The sequence below is a fragment of the Melospiza georgiana genome, chromosome 2, assembly GCF_028018845.1.
Source record: "Melospiza georgiana isolate bMelGeo1 chromosome 2, bMelGeo1.pri, whole genome shotgun sequence".
Lineage (NCBI taxonomy): Eukaryota > Metazoa > Chordata > Aves > Passeriformes > Passerellidae > Melospiza > Melospiza georgiana.
The window spans coordinates 16,762,232-16,779,924 of NC_080431.1; the positions used below are offsets into that span (position 1 = coordinate 16,762,232).

The 17,693-nt window shown below is 39.0% G+C and overlaps 1 protein-coding gene across 4 annotated transcripts in view; it reads left to right on the forward strand.

The window, feature by feature from the left end:
• NAXD (NAD(P)HX dehydratase) overlaps positions 1–17,693 on the forward strand; it is a 49,519-nt gene that overhangs the window by 7,380 nt on the left and 24,446 nt on the right. For all 4 annotated transcript variants that reach the window (XM_058044890.1, XM_058044888.1, XM_058044889.1 and 1 more), the window contains 3 exons: positions 724–769; positions 2,404–2,492; positions 15,155–15,263. In XM_058044890.1, coding sequence (XP_057900873.1) covers positions 724–769; positions 2,404–2,492; positions 15,155–15,263 — 244 coding nt within the window. The remainder of the gene's footprint in view (positions 1–723; positions 770–2,403; positions 2,493–15,154; positions 15,264–17,693) is intronic.

Below are 17,693 nucleotides of genomic sequence, written 5' to 3' on the forward strand. Positions count from 1 at the left end.
TTCTCGGGAACTGTGTCTCTTTTTTTTTATGCTGTGTTTTCTTGTAGGCATTTTATTTTGATAAATATTGGTGTTTAGTAGATTCTGTCAATGTCTTGTTTTATGTACTGGAGTAATGGAAATATCCTATTTCAGGGGAGAAAAAATGTACTGCATAAATCAGTTAAATGCTGTACTGACCTACAGCCAATTTTGGCCACAATACTTTGAATGAGCCACTACACTTCCCTTCTTTTCATTTTCCCCTTTTGAAAGAGAGATGACATCTTTCTCCTGTAAGAGAGATCTACTGTTGGACATCTGCTGTTAATAAACATTCCATAAAGAGCAGAAAGGTGCTGTCTTGTAGCTGGGTCAAATAGCCAGGCGTTAGAAGCTACTGGTCATAGGTTCATTCAACCTCTTTGTTGAAGTAAGCACTTTTGGAGGGTGATTGTGTTCATATCTCTCTCCTCAGTCTTTATAAAAAGAGAATTTAGGGCAAATGGAATCACAGTTTAGGCACTTTAGTTAAGCATCCAAAGCCAGATGGGATTGATCCAGGTCACAGATCCCATATTTAGCTTGCAAACAGTTTTTGGCTCTTGTTTTGTTTGTCTCTGAAGTTTTGCCTCTGTTACTTGAGAAACTTTTGCTGGTTTATGGCATGATCTGTGTAAATATTTCTATGAAAGATCATTTCTCATGTCTGTGGTTCCTAACCTAAGTTTTATTTCATTTTAGATACACTGGAGCACCATATTTTGCTGCAATTACAGCCCTCAAAGTGGTACGTGTTCTTCTATACAAGTCCAAAGTGAACCTTTCATAATTTCTGTTGCCTAGATGTCATTTTTAAAACTTTGAGCTCTAGAAGGTCTTCTCTTAAGCAAAGAAAATCCTTGGTTCAGAATTTGTAGAAATACTTTGTAAGTGTGTCATTTACTGTGTTTCATTCACCATGTTTCCTTTCTCTGTATAAGGTGAAGTTAGAAATATTTCCAAAATTTGACAATTTCAGGGACTTGGATAGGAAGTTTCAAGATTTGATGAAATATTTTCTCCAAAAGTGAACAATGAAATAACCTTAGATTATTGTTTAGAGTTGTGTTTTTGTTTTATAGTGAGTTCTTTGGAAATTTTTTCTGGATCTGATAACTGTATTGAATGAAACAACTTTCTTTCAAAATTTAAAACTTTAGACTAGTAAAATTTTTATATGTGGTAGGTTTAAAGATTGTGGGTGGAATTCCATGTAATTTCTAATAGCACACTTTATTTGCATTCTAATCTTCAGCAGAAGTATTTTCTAAGATTTTTTTTCCTAGAAGCATGAACTACCTTATTTTATTGACATATTAAATGGCTAAACAGACTACATAAATACAGGGTGATTGTTTAAATGTAAACAAGCCATGCTTACATAATACATCTGGTTTTCAGAATGCTATATATAGTGTGTCAGTACTTTCAGCTCATTGTGTCTGTTTTTCTTTTTGAAGATTTCTCTCAATATGTAGGAAACCATCCCAGATATTTCTAACCACTTCTTCTCTCAGGATGCAAACCCTCAAAAATTTGAAACTGAAATGATGTTATTTAGCCATGTTATTATAAAATCACAAGGCCACTCAGCTTTCTGTCCACTATTCTGTCCACCATGTGGGCAAGTCCAGTGGCAATACCAAGAGGTTCCTTACTGAGGTCACTTGATTTCAGACCATTACATCTGCACATAAACAGTCACAGTAACTTGAAATGTTCAATGTATAGTGGTAAAACAGAGAAGACACTTCCTTGATACTGGGAAGTTTCAGTATGCATGACCAATACAAGATCACTGGTCTGGTCACTCCTTACATAATTTTATGTGTGCTCTGATTTTTTGAGTTGGTAGCAGAAGCTTGAGACTCAACTCTTTAGCTTTAATGTTTATTTAACATAGGGTGTGTTGCCAAAATTGTGCCAGCCTTTTTCATGTATGAATTTTGCCTATTCAGTAAAAATGGTAGGACTAGAAATGTATTCATGGGTCACCATAGCTATATTTTCAAGTGTTACAATAGTATTATGGCTCTCTTAAGTAGTTTTACTCATGTTCATCTATGGCTTTTGTACATGAGACATTGTAGTCATTGCTCATCTACAGATGAGAAACATTTCTCAAGTGAATAAAAATTTGAGATTTGCGTTTTCAGTCATCCTGTTAGCGAGAAACAGAAAAAAAATATATTGGAAGTTACATACAAAAAGAACAGAACATTTCATACTAGTCTATGCCAAAATAGAAGAAACATCATAAAACTTGTTTAAACTACCGAGAGGAAAGTATTCAGTTGAATTATTAGTTGAGTAATCTTTGGAATGATTAAGTTATTATTAAGTATAAATTTGACAATACTGTTTGCAAATTTTCTTTTTTAGGGTGCAGATTTATCCCATGTCTTTTGTACCAAAGATGCAGCAACGGTAATCAAATCATATAGTCCAGAGCTGATTGTTCATCCAGTTCTGTAAGTGACTTACAGTTTGTTTAAATGAGCTAGTCAGGCTTACTAGTTTTAATATTTCAGTCTGATAATTGATTCGTTTGTGTTATTTATTTTGCTGAGTTACTGGATGGATGAGCTGGAGATTACAAAAACTCCAGGCTTTGTCCTTTCGTTATGACCAGTTGAATATTTAATATGGGACAGTCAGCTGTGAATTTCTTTTCGTGACTGTCAAAGTGCAAGTTTTAAAAAGCAGAGATCTTTCTTCCTGCTTCTCCCTGACTTGTTCTATGGCTGTAATGCATTTAGCAGTGAGCAGCAGCAAGATCCAGAGCTAGAAATTGCTACAAGTCAGCATTTTGCAATCTGCATTTGAAAGGCAAATGGAGTGTGTTCTCTTGCTTCTTCAGTATTAATAGTATTTAATAGTAGAGTGTCTGTTTTCCTCTCACTACTGTGTATATAGACACCTAGGTAAAATTACAAGGCAAGAGAGATGCTAATTCTCCTTTTCCTTCATGAGTATGTTGCTTGAAATACACACCTGTTCTTGGGAATTAATAGATGTTCCAAAATTATATAAAATAAGGGTTTAATTAACAAGAAGAGGAAATTTTAAGAAGTGACTGTCCTCTAATTGAGAAAATCAGTGTCAATGTGTGTGTGCTTCTCTGAATTTCTGTTCTGAAATATGTTACTGATTGATGAACTTTCATAGTATAAATTTGTTTCAATTAGGTATTTTGATTGTTTGCAATGAGCACTGCAAATTGGAATTAAGATGTGTGCCTTAGGTGTATGCCTGTGAGCTTAGTTCACACCAGTGCATGTCAAAGTCTGTTGGTGTACATAGCAAAGCTGTGATGAGGGTAGGAAAAGCATGATTTAAAAACATGTTTGTCAGATACTGCTATCAGGAAGGATTTATGACAGTAGGAATAATTTGGTGTCTGAGAACAAGAATGTGGTCTTCCTTACGGGGATGTCTGCGTTGGAAGTTGTGAATTTATTGCATTCTGAAGGTGGGATTCATTCCTGTTGCTGGAGACAGAAGTGCTTAGAAGGAAGGCAGCTAAACAGGGTTGTGTTTTGTTGGCTGCTTTTTCCCCCCACTCCCCAAAGGTAGAAGAAACCCGTAACTTTATGGATTTCAGACAAAATAAAAATGATGTTTGAAAGCAAGGAGAGATGGGTAGGGTTTTTACCAGCATGACTGTTTATCTCTTCAGTCTAAAAAGCATCTCTTCTGTTGATGTTCTGTCTGATATCATATGATAGCAAATGCAATGGAGAAGCCTAATGGCAATACCAGCATTTAACTTGGGGTGTCTGGATGTCTTTCACTTGAGGTACAGCAGATGGTCATCTTGTATGGTGATGAGTTGACCTTGCCTTGGGAACAGCTTGGTTTGTGTATGCAGTAGTTCTTGATGTCTGGTAATGGAAAATGTTAATAGGAGATATAGAAGCGGCACAGAGGAAAAGGGAGCTGAAAATAGGGTTAACAGTAAACTTTCTGTTCATGAAGAACCAGATCAGGCCTGCTAAGTAAGAGTGGGATTTTTTTATACACAGATTCTCAGTGTCTTCTCTGGAATTCAGATTTCAGTGAAAACTCTGATCTTTCTACCTGCCAAGAGAACTTTTGATTTTAAACTTCTACTCTGTCTATGAGTTCCTTCAGACATACACAGTATAGTTAATCTGCAGATTTTTATGTCCATATATATTTTAAGTCTGTGACTCAGTATTTAATACTTTTATTAAAACTCTAATTCATTTCATACAGACAGCTGGGCTAATTGCATGATGCAGTGGATCTGTAAATCTTGTTTACATGACATTCAAAATGAAAAAAAATGCTAATATCTGAGTGTTCAGATTTTATTTATTAAATTTTCTCAGTTTTTTTAATCTGTTCTGCTTCATTCTCAAACCGGGACAGAGGGAAAGAGAAAAGAGTCTTTTCTGGTTAGAAAGGAAAAAAATCTTGATTGACTCTACTGAGCCCAGGTTTTATTGAAATTTACACTAACAGCCTATTTTTCTGGCAAGGTGCTTTGTGTTCGGTGTCCCAGTGTTCCTCTGATCCTTTGTACGCGGTGGGGCGGTTTGCGTTCCGCAGGCACGGCCGGCTGCTCCTGCCTCGGAGCCTGATCCCTTAAACAGCCTTTGTGCTCCTCCCGGCCGCGCTTCACGCATGGGGGAACCTCCGGGTAAAACCCACCAGAGCTATGCCATTGTTTGCTTTTGTGGCTCTCCTCAAAACTCTGCTTTGTTGTGATTTCTCCATGACCCTTCAGAGTAACTAGGTAGCTGTTGTGCCACTCTGTTATTATGCTAATCATAATTATGGCCCCGTGTGCTCAACTCCCTGTTTGAGCAGCTTGGCACTTTGCCAGGGTTCAGCTGCCATTTTGTACTGCTGGGAGTCTGACATTTTATCATCTTAGCTGCCACTGCTTTCTCTACTGCCTTCACCTCACAGGGGATCACCTCAAGGGAAGAAAATGCTCTTTTCTTGCCCTCTCTGGGTGCTTGGGCTCTTTGGGCTCATTAGAGCTGCTGTTGTGGATCTTTGCCAGCATGACTGGTGAAGGCATGGGAGAGTTAGAAGTTGGACTGGGGCGTTTCAGGTCTTTGGCAACTGTCTGTCACTTGAAGGATGCAGAGAATGGTATGTGAGAATGATTGAGCAGGATTGCAGAAGGAGGGTTATGAAAATGAACATCCATCTTGCAGCATTGCCAAGGCAATTCCACATGATCTCAGATGCAGTCCATCCCAGGAATCCTTTTGGTGTGACATTCTGTTTTGGGGACACCCATAGTGCCGCTTTCTGTGGATTTTGTTTCTTGACTTCATTCCCTGTAAGTGAATGTGAGAGCTGGGACTGCATGTGACAGCCTGGGATCTGGAAAAATGAAACTTCAGCACCTGGCTTTGTGTCCTCACTACCTGAGCAGAATAAGGAAAGCAGGATGTCTAGGGGCTGTGAATAGTCAGTATTATCAATAGTAAGTTTTCCTTTTTATTCAGGGATTCTGTCAAATGCATTACGTCCCCTTCCACAAGGACGTGGTATTATTCAAAAACTGACCAGCTAACCAGTTCAATATTGATGTCCAACTAACATTCATATTGATGTCCAACTTCTTGCTTTCCTGTGGAGAAGCAAAAAATGCGTATTGCAGAAGTTGGGGTCTTTGAATAGTGGAATATACCCAGTCTTGGTGACATCTGCTCTCCTTGGTCTTGTCACTGCTACCTCAGGTTTGTGCTGCATTTTCCTGTTCTGTCAGCTAATATGCTCCTACTGTAAATGCTTCACAAATACAGGCAAGATAAAACCTAGCTTTGGCATTTTATTAAGTTTTATTGCAGGTGTTCTCTGTGTGGATTTTTGCTGTACATGTGTGCACACTTCCTTCGTGCCTTTCTAGAGAAGAGTTTTCAGCAGCTCTTTCATATTTGCCATGGTAGTGGCCTGGCTCAGATCAGACTGAATAGACTTCTTGGATACCTGTGCTGGGTTACCTTATCTTGTCCTGGTAGGCAAGTGATCACAGAGCTAAATGAGCTGTAGGAACCCAGGTGGTTGTATGTTGAAAGAAGAGAGAATAAATCTATTGTGCTATTTTCCCCTTTTGCCGGGACTTTTCATAATTGTACAGAGATTTTCTTCTCTGTAGGCCAGAAAAGAGCCAGATAATACTGAGTAGCCCCCTTGTAAGCTGGTCATCAGACAGTTTGTAAAGTCAACAGTCAATATACTCCTTGATCCTCCAGGGTTTTATCAGAGTAGAACGAGGTCATTGATTTCTTGTGGTGCCAAAGAAGTGACATAATTCTACATTATCCACCAAAAAAGCTACCCTTGAACAAGGCATGGATTTAGAGCTAAAACCTTCCTCTTAGCTGGTTATATCTCTGGGTTTGTGTGGACTAGGAAAGATTGTCAGAATTACTTCAAGTCTTACAGTTAATTGCAGAGTTCAGGTTTGGGTTGCATTTTGGAAAAGATTATTCATTTTAGTTTGAAATAAGAATAATTGGGAAAAAAATACTTCTGAGGCTGGACTGTTTGTTGAGGGCAGCTATCTTTAATGAAGAAACTCAGTGAAGATCAGGGTTTCTGGAACATATTTTACCTAGTTTTATTGAATTTTGTCTATGTTTTGAGCATTTGAAAAAATCATGAAAGTGAATCATGGCTAGTTGAGGCCCTGATAAGTTACTTGAGCACTCTGAACCAGTGCCAAATCTCTTATAGAAAGCCCAGCAATAATCTTAATATTTTTGGTCTCCTGTAATTTATTATGTGAAGAGGAGATGCATTGATGCAGTGTAGAAGGATGCTCATACCTTCTAGCTGTAGGATAGCTATTAAAGATAGCTATTAAACACTGCTTTGGTGTAATGCTGGCACTGACCTCACTTTTGGATCAGCTGTTGGAAGAAGTGCAGAGTTATTGTCGCCAGGGAAAGTCAGGGAATAAACAGAGATGCCTCCAACAATCAAAATGATGTCTCATAAGCGACTTGGCTGCTGGGTCACCTGCAGCAAAGATGAAGGAAGATATAAACTTTGTGATCATTCTTCCAAAGCCTCATTTAGACATCAGCCTAGCTAGAAATCACATGAGAAAGTCCAGGTTTTTTTCTTAAGTATTTAGGGGGAGATAAAGGTCAATTTGTATGTGCAGACTTAGAGAATTTATTTATTTAAACTCTTTCTTGTTCTGTCATGGAGTGCTGTGGCCAAAACTTGCTTATGGACCTGTTTCCTGTGTCCAACTTTCTTGGCAAAAAACTGCTCCTTCTTTGCTGTGTGTTGCAGAGTGAATAAAAGCAGGGAGGTGTATTCACCCTGTGCTATAGTCCCTTTCCTTCCTGTTGTTGCCGAGGTCCCCTGTGATTCCAGCAGAGGTTTTGTCACCTCCTCAAAGTGTGAGAAGTAGCCACAGATTTTTAGCATTGCTGCAGGGAGTTCTGCTGTCCTTGCTGCTTTCTGATATGTCAGAAGGAGATGTACTCCAGTTTGATCTGGGCAAATTTATCTTCCTGAATACTTGCCATACTGCTGTGGTTTGAAACCGGGATCAAATTTCTTTGGTGTTCAATCTTTCCTGAGTTTGACTGAAGGCAGGCATCCCTGGGGTTTATTTTTGAAGGTTTTAGGATCCCCCCTTTTTTTGCCCGGATGACAATAAGCAAAGCAGATGTGTAGGTTGAGAGCTGTCCTGTCTTCTCATGTGTTCACAGCTGACTGGAAGTACTCTAACCTTCTGGGTATTCAACTGTTATCTCTGCCTTAAGGGTTGAATGCAAGGGCTACCAATGTGATCAAAGCTTGTCACTTTATTTACTGATTTTAATATTAAAAAAAAGGCCAGGGGGGCATTATTTTTCTTTTTCTAGGGACATTTTAAATGTGTTTCTTTCTGAGGGAAATTTCATTGTCATCTTCTTTCTATGGCTTTTAAAGTCACAAATTTGGTTGATTGCTGTCCATTTGAAAAATATTAGCCAGATTGTATTTATCAATTCAGTTCATGGGAAATATAATGGGTCAAGACCATTTCCATGAACTCTGAAAATAGGAGGTCAAGACATTTGGGTATCATTATGCTTTTGGAGATGATTGTCATAATACACAGTGGTAATATGGTTGAGATCAAAGCAGACTACAACTGCTTTATGTGTTTGTATATATCTAAGTGCAAGTCATAAAATGATTGTGTTGGTAGCTGTGGTATCTTTACAAGGCTAGATAAGGTTGATGTTCAGCGCTGTAGTCATGTCTGAGTGAGAAACCTCAGAAAACAGAGTCAGGCAACAGCTTCTTCTCCTTTGGGGCTGTCTCACAGGATGGAAGAGGCTCTGCTCTGCTCAAGAGAGGTGATCCCATTTGTGTAGTGCATTTGGGTTAGCTCCAATGGCTCTAGTGTATGATCACCCAATTCCTAATGTAGCAGAAATCTGATACCTGAGTGAGAGTCTGGTGTCCAGGCAGCAGCTATGGAAAACACTTACAGTCATTGGCATTATGAAAAAAAAAACCCAAAACAACAATGTGGCCAATGTGTCATTTTTTTTCTAAATGTTCACCTCCATAGGTCATTCATGCTTTTACTGCCTTGAAGGTAGAATGAAGGTAGAATATGGAGCAAGACTCTGTATCTGCACATTAAGAGCAGTTTCTTTCTATGAACTTGTGATACTCCTGCTTCTCCTGGATAATGGGTTGCTGTTCTTGCTGCTGCTAACAGAAGAAGCCTACCAGGTTCCCTTCTGGTGTCTAAATTAACTTACTCAATGTCTGGAAAAGAAGACTTGATTTGAATAGAATTCAGTCCCTCTCTCATTAAGGTCTTTATTTCTCTTTCATTTTCTTCCCTGTTATTTAATCAAATTGTAGCTGGAAAATATGTATTGTCTATCCAGTGTTTACAGATTGTACACAATTTAGATATTTAAACAGTCTGCTAGGTGAAAATGATCCTTTTGTCTTCTAAACATTTTGGGGGGGCATTTTAATATGCTAATCTTAATTTAATACATGTATCTCCTTTTGTTCTCTAATTGCATCCAGACAGCTTCATGCCAGTGTGTTGTCTCTGCAATTGGCTCTACCTGACTGAGGTGCTTGGTGAGAAACACAAGAGCTTCTCTAGAAGAAGCTATTATTTCCAGTTCTGGTCATGGGACTGAAAGAGGCTCCCTGAAGCCCTTGGGCTTCTGGAAATTTGTATGAGAGAGATGATTTAAACATTGGCAAATACAGCCACTCTTAGAATAGAGAATTAGTTTAATTTTATGCCGAATATTTTTTGCATTGCTTGAGTTTGATTTTCATTCCTTTGACCCATCCTTTCCAGGATAATTTCACTCCCTATCTTATTTTCCCAATGAAAACCTCACCCAAGGTTTACCACAATTGGTAACAATTAGTTTTCTGAGAGAATTACTTCGGTTCTAGAGCTACACATTGTGTCCCATCTTTGGCTCTTTTGATGTGTTGTATTACATGAACGTTACACATGTCAGCAGGTCTAACATTTGATGCACATTAATTATAATTACCTGCAGTGTTTGGACAAACAAAACTGAAACTCTTTCATCCTCAGATCAGAAATTTTCCCATCTTTGAAGATAAGTCTGTAGGTTTGCTATGAAACTGCCCCCTTAGTGTGGCTTTGTCCGAGTTTGCATAAACAGGCTTGTGCAATGATACATTTTAATGCATTTGGAGTTGCCCCAGTCATACCAAGTGTGTACAGATGACAAGCAGGATTTGAATAATGGCCTTTCCAGTGAGGAGCCATATAGTCAATCGGGTGACAGCAATCTTGCTTTTGCCCCGTGTTCTCCTCTAGCAGGAGTTCCCACTGATTGGCGTTTTCTGGTGTCCAAACCACATCTCTGATTGCTGAGGAGGTACCAGCTCTGCCCAAAACCCATGTGAAGAGCTGCAGTCCTGCTGCCTCCTGTTTGTGCTGTCATTCATGCTTATCTACTATTTCTGTAGCTCCTGGTTATACCCTTGCTGACTTTGCTTCACATTTTCTTGTTTCCATGTAAAATTTGACAAGGCTGCACCTTATCTCTTGTTCCTTTCCCTCCTCCAGAAAGCAGTGACAGAAACTGTCATTCATCCTGAATGGGGAAAGCTGCTGTGTTTAGAGCTTTCTGTGATTATTTAAAGCTGTTGTTTGGTGGCTTTTGATCACTTGGTAAAAGCCAGTCTTTGAATAAAATGCAGCATAGAACAAAATTTTATTTCTTCAGAGAGTTGAGGATGGGAGTGGTGTTTCAGATCCTAGCTGTCAAGTGTCCCCCACTCTGGGCAGTGACCAACCTAGAGAAGACTTTCAAGCAGATGGCACCTGTCAGATATCTGTTACAAACAGCCCTAGAAAGTGCTTAGGAACTGTGGGTGATTTTAGGGCAATACCCACCATCTTTGGTGTTTGTTGGGGATTTCTTGTTTGTTTTTTTTGGTTTTTTTTTTTAATGTTAGGAGGTTTTGTTTGTTTGTCTGTTTTTGGAAAGATTATTACATCAAGCTTTCCCTAAGATGAAGATCTACAGAACTGTGTTTTAGGACAATTTTCATTGTGCCATAGTGAAATATAGAAGAGTTCTGAAGATAAGTTAAGCTTATAAAAGCTTAACTTAGTTCTTCTTTCTTTATTAGCTCTTCCCCTCAAGGCTGCCTCTAATGGCTTCTCCCAGTCTGTACTCATATCTGGAATTGGCCCAATCCAGATGCAACACCTTGCACTCCTTGAACTTCATGAGGTTAATATGGCAAAAGTTACCTAAAGCCACTAATAATTTATAAAGAAAATTTGTCCTCACCATTTTAGAGACTCAGTGATGTTTAATTTGAAGAATCCTTGTCTATTTTGCCAGGGAAAGTACTTTCCTCAATATATTTTGTAAGCATAGAAAAGAGGAAAAAGATAAACATGCAAGATACTGAACACCATACCTTGCTCCTGTCTACCCAGCAGCTTCAGGGACAGCAGAGGATTAAGGTGCTGTGTCTGCCTTCCCAAGAGATCATCAGTCATCTCAGCCTCTCCTTAACAGCCAAGGAAAGCCGATCAGACCCCATCTCTGGTGTCCTTTTCCTTCGTGTGCCTCCATGTAACCTCCTCTGTCTGCTTGATCTGACTAATGGACAACTTGTGAAGTTGATTCTGTGATTGCTGACATTAGCTTTAGACTCTTCCTTACCTGTGCAGCTTCACAGATATGACACAAATTACAGAAGCTCTTTCAGTTTTTCTTATTAGCTATTCTGTTGTCTTGCAGTTGTTATTTATGTGTTTACCCTGTGATAGTTCTTCTAAGATAGTTCTTTAATGCATGCAGGCAGAGGTTTACTGGTTGCTTTGCAGACAAGCTAAGGTTTTGAGGAAGTGTTTGGGGCTTGATTGAACAACAGTGAGTTGTAATAATCTAGATTTTCATCAGAATGGCATCTGATAACATGTCACATAACACCTGGTGATTAGCTGGAAGTAGCTGTTGGAGATCTGTTCATTCCCCATATATTCCCTGATGTGCTTTGTCACTAGAATATTTTTTTGCACACATCTGCACAATGGTACTGCAGTTCACTCTCCATGTTTACAGGTATTACTGCTAGGATTCAGCTTCCCAGTTATTCCTATTTTGTATGTTCATGGTGCAGAGTTTGTATTTTTGTATTAGGGGAAAGCAGACTAGCTCCCAAAGTCTTGCCCTATCACCTTCAAAAAAACTTGCTTTATTTTGGAAAATCCCAGATTTTTATTTAATCAAAGTTTGTCTTAAAGGTTTTTACTCTCTTCTCAGAAACTGAAATATTGTTTTCTCCTGGCCTTAAGAGATTTTCTTGCTTCTCTTTATATTCTTAGTAGCTTTGTGCTTTAGATTGGGGGTGCTGCATTTGTGATACCTCCTTTGGAAAAAAATCAAGTTGGATTTCATATGGCTCTGCACCTCTAAAGGCAATAGTGATTCTTGCTCACTTGATTAATTTCTGTCAAAGCTTGAAGATCACATCTCTTTTGATCAAGGGGAAGTCTTCTCCATACCTCTTATCTTTCTAGAGAGATGTTGGTTTTTTTTAAAGTACAACGCTAATTTCAGTTGTTGTTTCAATGTCTTGGGCAGTGGAGGTGATTAAGTAAAAGGAGATGTTTGAGATCAGTTTAGGAACCAGGCAGAGAAATTGGCATGATGTGACAAAGGAGGTTCACTCTGTTCTCTGTGTAGAGTGTAGTGCACCATGAGCAGCTGAGGACCTGACATGGCATTCTGTGCTGTTGCCTCCAAAGCAGCTTTTCCCAAAGACATTTGTGTCTGGTATTGATCCACAGGCAAACAAGAACATGCATTGACTTTTTCTGTGATGATAAACTAAATACTGCCAAGAAATATTTATTCCTCAGTACCCAGGCACAATTATCTGTACAGGCTAATTATCCAGATGATCCTTAGCAAGGATTTTGGCCCATGCCAGCTAGCCTCTCCCAGCCACTTTTTCCACTGATGAGGAATTACCATGGTGCAGGAACTGTGCCTGACAGGCAGGTTGAGCTTTGTTTTGGAGCTGAGAGTGCAGAGGCCGTCTGATCTTAGAGTTAGAGAGCTTTTCTGGGTGTGTTCAAACATCGTGTGTAGACTGTAGCTGGTAAGAGCTGGAGGAATTCTGCCTTTGTGCTAAATCCCATGGTCAGGAACATTCAAGGATTACCCCTGCCTGAAGCTGCTTGTTGATCATTTGTACCCTATCAGCTTTAAAATGCTGCTGGTTTGATGTACGTGTGTGGACATAAACTGTAGATAACACAACAGCCCTTCCGCTTCCAGAGCAGCTGCAGGATATTGGTACAGTGTCCGTAGCTGTGTGGCACAGCTGTTGTGAACATTCAGTGTCCTGAAGTGAAGCTGGCATGGTGCTGTTGTGAGACAGTATTTTTCTGCTTTCTTGATGAAGATATAAAATCCATCAGTTACTTACAGCATGGTTTTATAGCTGATTTTGCAATGTAGTAGTCATTATCGCCATTTTTAATCTCTTGACCCTTCACATCTTGGATTGCTTCTTGATGTGACATTGCAAAAGAGTTGAATATAATAGTTGTAAGATGCTTGGAAGATGAAAAGCTCCACAGTAGGTTTTTATTATTACCAGAGGCAAAGTGTGCAGGAGTGGCTTAATATTGGACTGTTTATTTCCCAAGAGATGGCTTTGTTTTGTAAAGTGCACATTATCAATTGAGTTTTAGACAAAACTATCTTATTTCAGTCCTGAATATAAATAAATTGACAAACTTTTTTATGGTTAGATTATTTGCATAAGATATTTGTAGAAGAGCAGAGCATTTGTGACACTACCTGTGGCTCTATTCTTAGCTTATGCTTAATGAAGCTTTTGTTAATCTATTTGGCTTCTACTATCCAAAGGTAAATTGAGTCCAGACATCCTTGCATACCTAGAAGTTGCAGTGTTCTTACAACTACATGGTGTATGTGCATTGAGATATATATTGCTCTTCAAAGATAAAAGAAGTTCAGTATGTGAACAAAGAAAAGTGGTCTGCATTCAGAAATTATGATGTTTTATTAGAGTTTGGTTTGCAGGCAGTTTTTCACATGTTCAACCTACCACATATTAAAGACCTGTCTTTTTTTTAAATAGTGCTTTAGCTATTTCTTGAATAATTTTTATTTCCATCCTCTATCTACATCATAAACTGATATGTGACGGTACAGAGATAAACAAAAATAAAAGTGAGCTGTTTAACAGTTCTCAAGCTGGTTTCCATGCGAGGCAGAGGAGGAGGAGGAGGGAGCTGCAGTGCTCGAGTGGAAGAAGCTCAGCCTGCTGGAACAGGGACTGCTCCAGGGGCAGCGATGTCCTGCTGTTCACTGTCCCCTTGCCCCTGTGGGGCCCTCACTCGCAGCCAGCAGCCCTGTTTGGGCAGAGCTGTGTTGTGGTGTCAGCCCAGGCGCCGCCGGGCTCCCTGAGGCAGCTCCTGTCGGCAGAGGGGTCTCTGGGCTGCGGCCAGGCTTGCATCCCTGCGCCCTTGACGGGATGCCTCGCTCCCTGCAGCTGCAAAAGCTTTGGCACTTGCAGAAATCATTGTGGAATTTGCTGATTGTGCCAGACACAACCTAAACACTTGTTCCTAAGTGCTGTGTCCCATCAGGACAGCTGTTGGTTATGAAAAACATGCAGTGGCTTTCATCTGTAATAATACAGCTTTGTTGGAGTATTGCAAGCTTACAATAATCTGAGCAATACTGTGAGGCAGTACCCCCTTGCTCAGCCCACAGGGAGCTTTATTCCCCCATGCTTCAGTTAGGATGTTCATTTATTGTTGTCACTAATGTCAGAGATGGGGGGGAGGGAGGCTAAATTTTCCCTCCATACTGTCAGTAAGGATTAACTGCAAATGCTGGGCAGTGCTTTCAAAATATTCTGACCTATTTACACAACAAAACTGATCAGAACAAAATAAACCGTTCTGGTCAGTGGCTGAATGCAATATTGTGGCAGCTATATTTGGCAGTGAATTTTCTCATCATTTTTCCAATGCAGACAAAAACCAGAATGCCATAGAAATTTTAAGCATTACAAGCAGATAATGCCCATACTGAATAGCTTGTTTCTCCTGTTGCCTTTTGGGGAAAGGGGACAATTTGGCTGTAATTCAGTTGGAACAAATTCTTATGAAGCAACTGACAAAAAAGCATATGAGTACATTTATCATTCTACCATTTGGGGTGATAAACAATTGCATCATTTCCAGCAAGCTGCAATATATACCTGAGAGACAGTGAATCTCTCTCCAAGGTATAACCTCTGCAAAGAAACATTAAATAGGGAATTGTGACAGACTCTAAAAATTGTTGGTTTCCTGCTTGGATTTTATTTTTTTATTTTGTAACAGCTGTAGTGGATACTTGCAGTTACTTCCTCATTTTTATGTGGTATCCCCTAAAGAATGAATTGAGAGAAATTTTTAATTTTAGCTATTTGGAAAACCATTCTATGTTTTCTGGGTCACAGATTCTTGGTAGTTTGGAGGATAAAATTGCCTGACACTCGAGATAGGAAATACTTCATCCTGAAATGAAGCCTTTTTAAACTTTTTTTTTTTTTTCACTCTTCCTTGTAGTGATAGTCCCAATGCTGTCCATGAGGTGGAAAAGTGGTTACCACGGCTGCACTCAGTTGTCATAGGACCTGGCTTAGGCAGAGATGAAGTTCTGCTTGAGAATGCTAAGGTAATGTGCATATTGATGTTTTATCCTGTGTCTTCATGTTGATTTGCATTAACCATTCCTATATTTTGCATCATTACACAAATATTCCTGTTATGGTTGCTAAATATAAAATTTAATAAAATATTGTTGACTGGCAATTACAGTTTCTATCCATGGTCTTCATTGTTAAACTGTAACCTTCAGTCTGAATTTTAGGCACCTGTATGGTTGTTCTGGTTTGCTTTTGTATAGCTTGTCAAAGTCACTAATTAAGAAATAGGTGTTGGTATATCTAGATAAAAGGCTCTGTTTTCTTAGGTGCAAAGCACCAGTACTGTAAGTGCATAAATATGGATTTGAGTTCATAATTTTTGACAGCTCATATCAGATGCACCAAAGAACAGGGACTGTGTCCTCTTGCAATAAGAAATAATACTCTGTAAAATGTTGCAGATTTCTACTGTGGATAAAGAGATAATCCTATTTTCTGTCAAGCCTTAGTGGAGAGCTGAAACAGGAGATTAGATAGTCTTTTACTTTAGATAATACATACTTAGACCATCTTCCCAATTATGTTTTGTATTATTGGCAACACATCTTTGTGTGTTGGAAGTTTGTCTTTCAGTCTAATGTCAATCTAATTTTGTACAATTTAATTTTTTTTCTGACTTGTATTACTGAATTAATCAGTGGCACTAACAAGTGGAATTAATATAATTTACATAAATGTTGACAGTTACACAGTGAAATCACAAAACAGAGCAGGCAAGGGACTGGAGACCAAGTGCTTAGAAAACCTTGAAAAACTACCTATGAATGGTAGTTTTGCTAGGACTTTGTTAGAGAAAGTTGCTATTGGAGTTTCTTTCTTCATTAACTTCTTTTGGAAGGAAAATGTATATATTATGGTAGAGAAGTCAAAATTAATAAATATTAGAAAATAAAATAAATTTATTACAGCTGATGAAGAAATGAAATTGTATTACAAGTGAAAAATTTAAACAGGTTTTATTATTTTTTGAAAACATGATTTTCAGAATTTTTTAACAGAAAAAATATCCGAAGCAATTCTTTTTTTTTTTTTCTTGGCTAAAAAAAAAATAAGTTTGATGGGTTATTTTCTTAAAGGAAAACAACTTTAAACAAAAGAAAATAAGAATTCATTCGGAATATCTAAGATAAACGTCTTTTATATCAGAATTCCATCCAGGGTTTATGTGCTTATCTGTACTACAGAAGTATCTGGAAGATTTCTTGATTGCATTTTTTTCCTCACTGCTAAAAATAATATTGCTTTCCTTGTGAATTGCAAGCATACTTTTACTTCAGCCTGGCTGTCCTGTGAAAGCCAGCTTAGAGTTAAAGAAACAAACCCAGCCAGTGAAGACAAGGCATTTGGAAGTTACTTCGTGCTAAAATCTCAGGGCACATCCGTATGAGCTGTGGATCTGGCCTTAGTAATTTCAAGTCACATTAAAGCTCAAGTTCTTTGTCTGCATGGTAGTTGTGTAAGTGTTCATTAGTTACCCAGTGCTGAGGTTTTTAATGTGCACTGGGGGCAAGTGAACCCTGGCTGCTGTCTGAGGGAGAGTGCTGCTTCTCTGAGTCTCCCTCCTGCTTCAACTGTGGATTGTAAGTGTCAAGGAAAAAGAAACCAAGAGATGATAGCATTGCTATTTTAAACTTTTATAGGAGGCTGGCTTGGTATAAAGTTTTCTGGTTTCCCTTTAAGCTAACTGTGGCACATATGAACACCAGGCTGGGAGGTAGGTGAGTGCCTGCTTTCTGGTCAGGGTTTTGTATCAGAGTGCCTGTGATGGTGAGATAGAGCTTCCCCTCAGCCTCCTCCTGTCCCATTAAGGTGCTGAGGCATCGTGTTCTGGCATCTCTCTAAAGCTGTTTTTATGTCAGTTCTTGTCAGTATTGTGCCAGCACATTTCCAATTAATGTGCTTCTCCAAACAGTCGTGTGTTTGGGCTGCTTCTCTCTTCTGAGCATTGAGAAATTAAGAAATTAATTACTAGTGCTGTAACCTTCAATTTCTGGTATATGGCCAAGAGACAGTGTTTTGTTGTGGAATAGCTTGAGTGCTTGTTGACCAGATGGTGCATCATCTCCAGATCAAAGAATGCTTTGCTTCCTCAGCATCTTTGGTGTGTCACCTGCCTCCCTCATTCTTAGCGCCTGCACTGCTCACTGTGGCATTTGAGCTCCTTTCAACAGTCTGATTTAAAAAAACCCACCTTGTGATCAGTTTCCTTTGATTTTTTTTCCTTGAGCACTATGATAGTCTCTGAATACATATTTACTGGCTTCCTGCAATTTTGTGCGTTTGGCTGTCATTCCATTTACAAGTCCTGTTACAAGAAGCTGCTCTCCAAGTTATATCCTCATTTTATAAGCCACTTGTGTGGGTCTGTGCCAGAACTCTCACATGCTGTTACTCAGTTG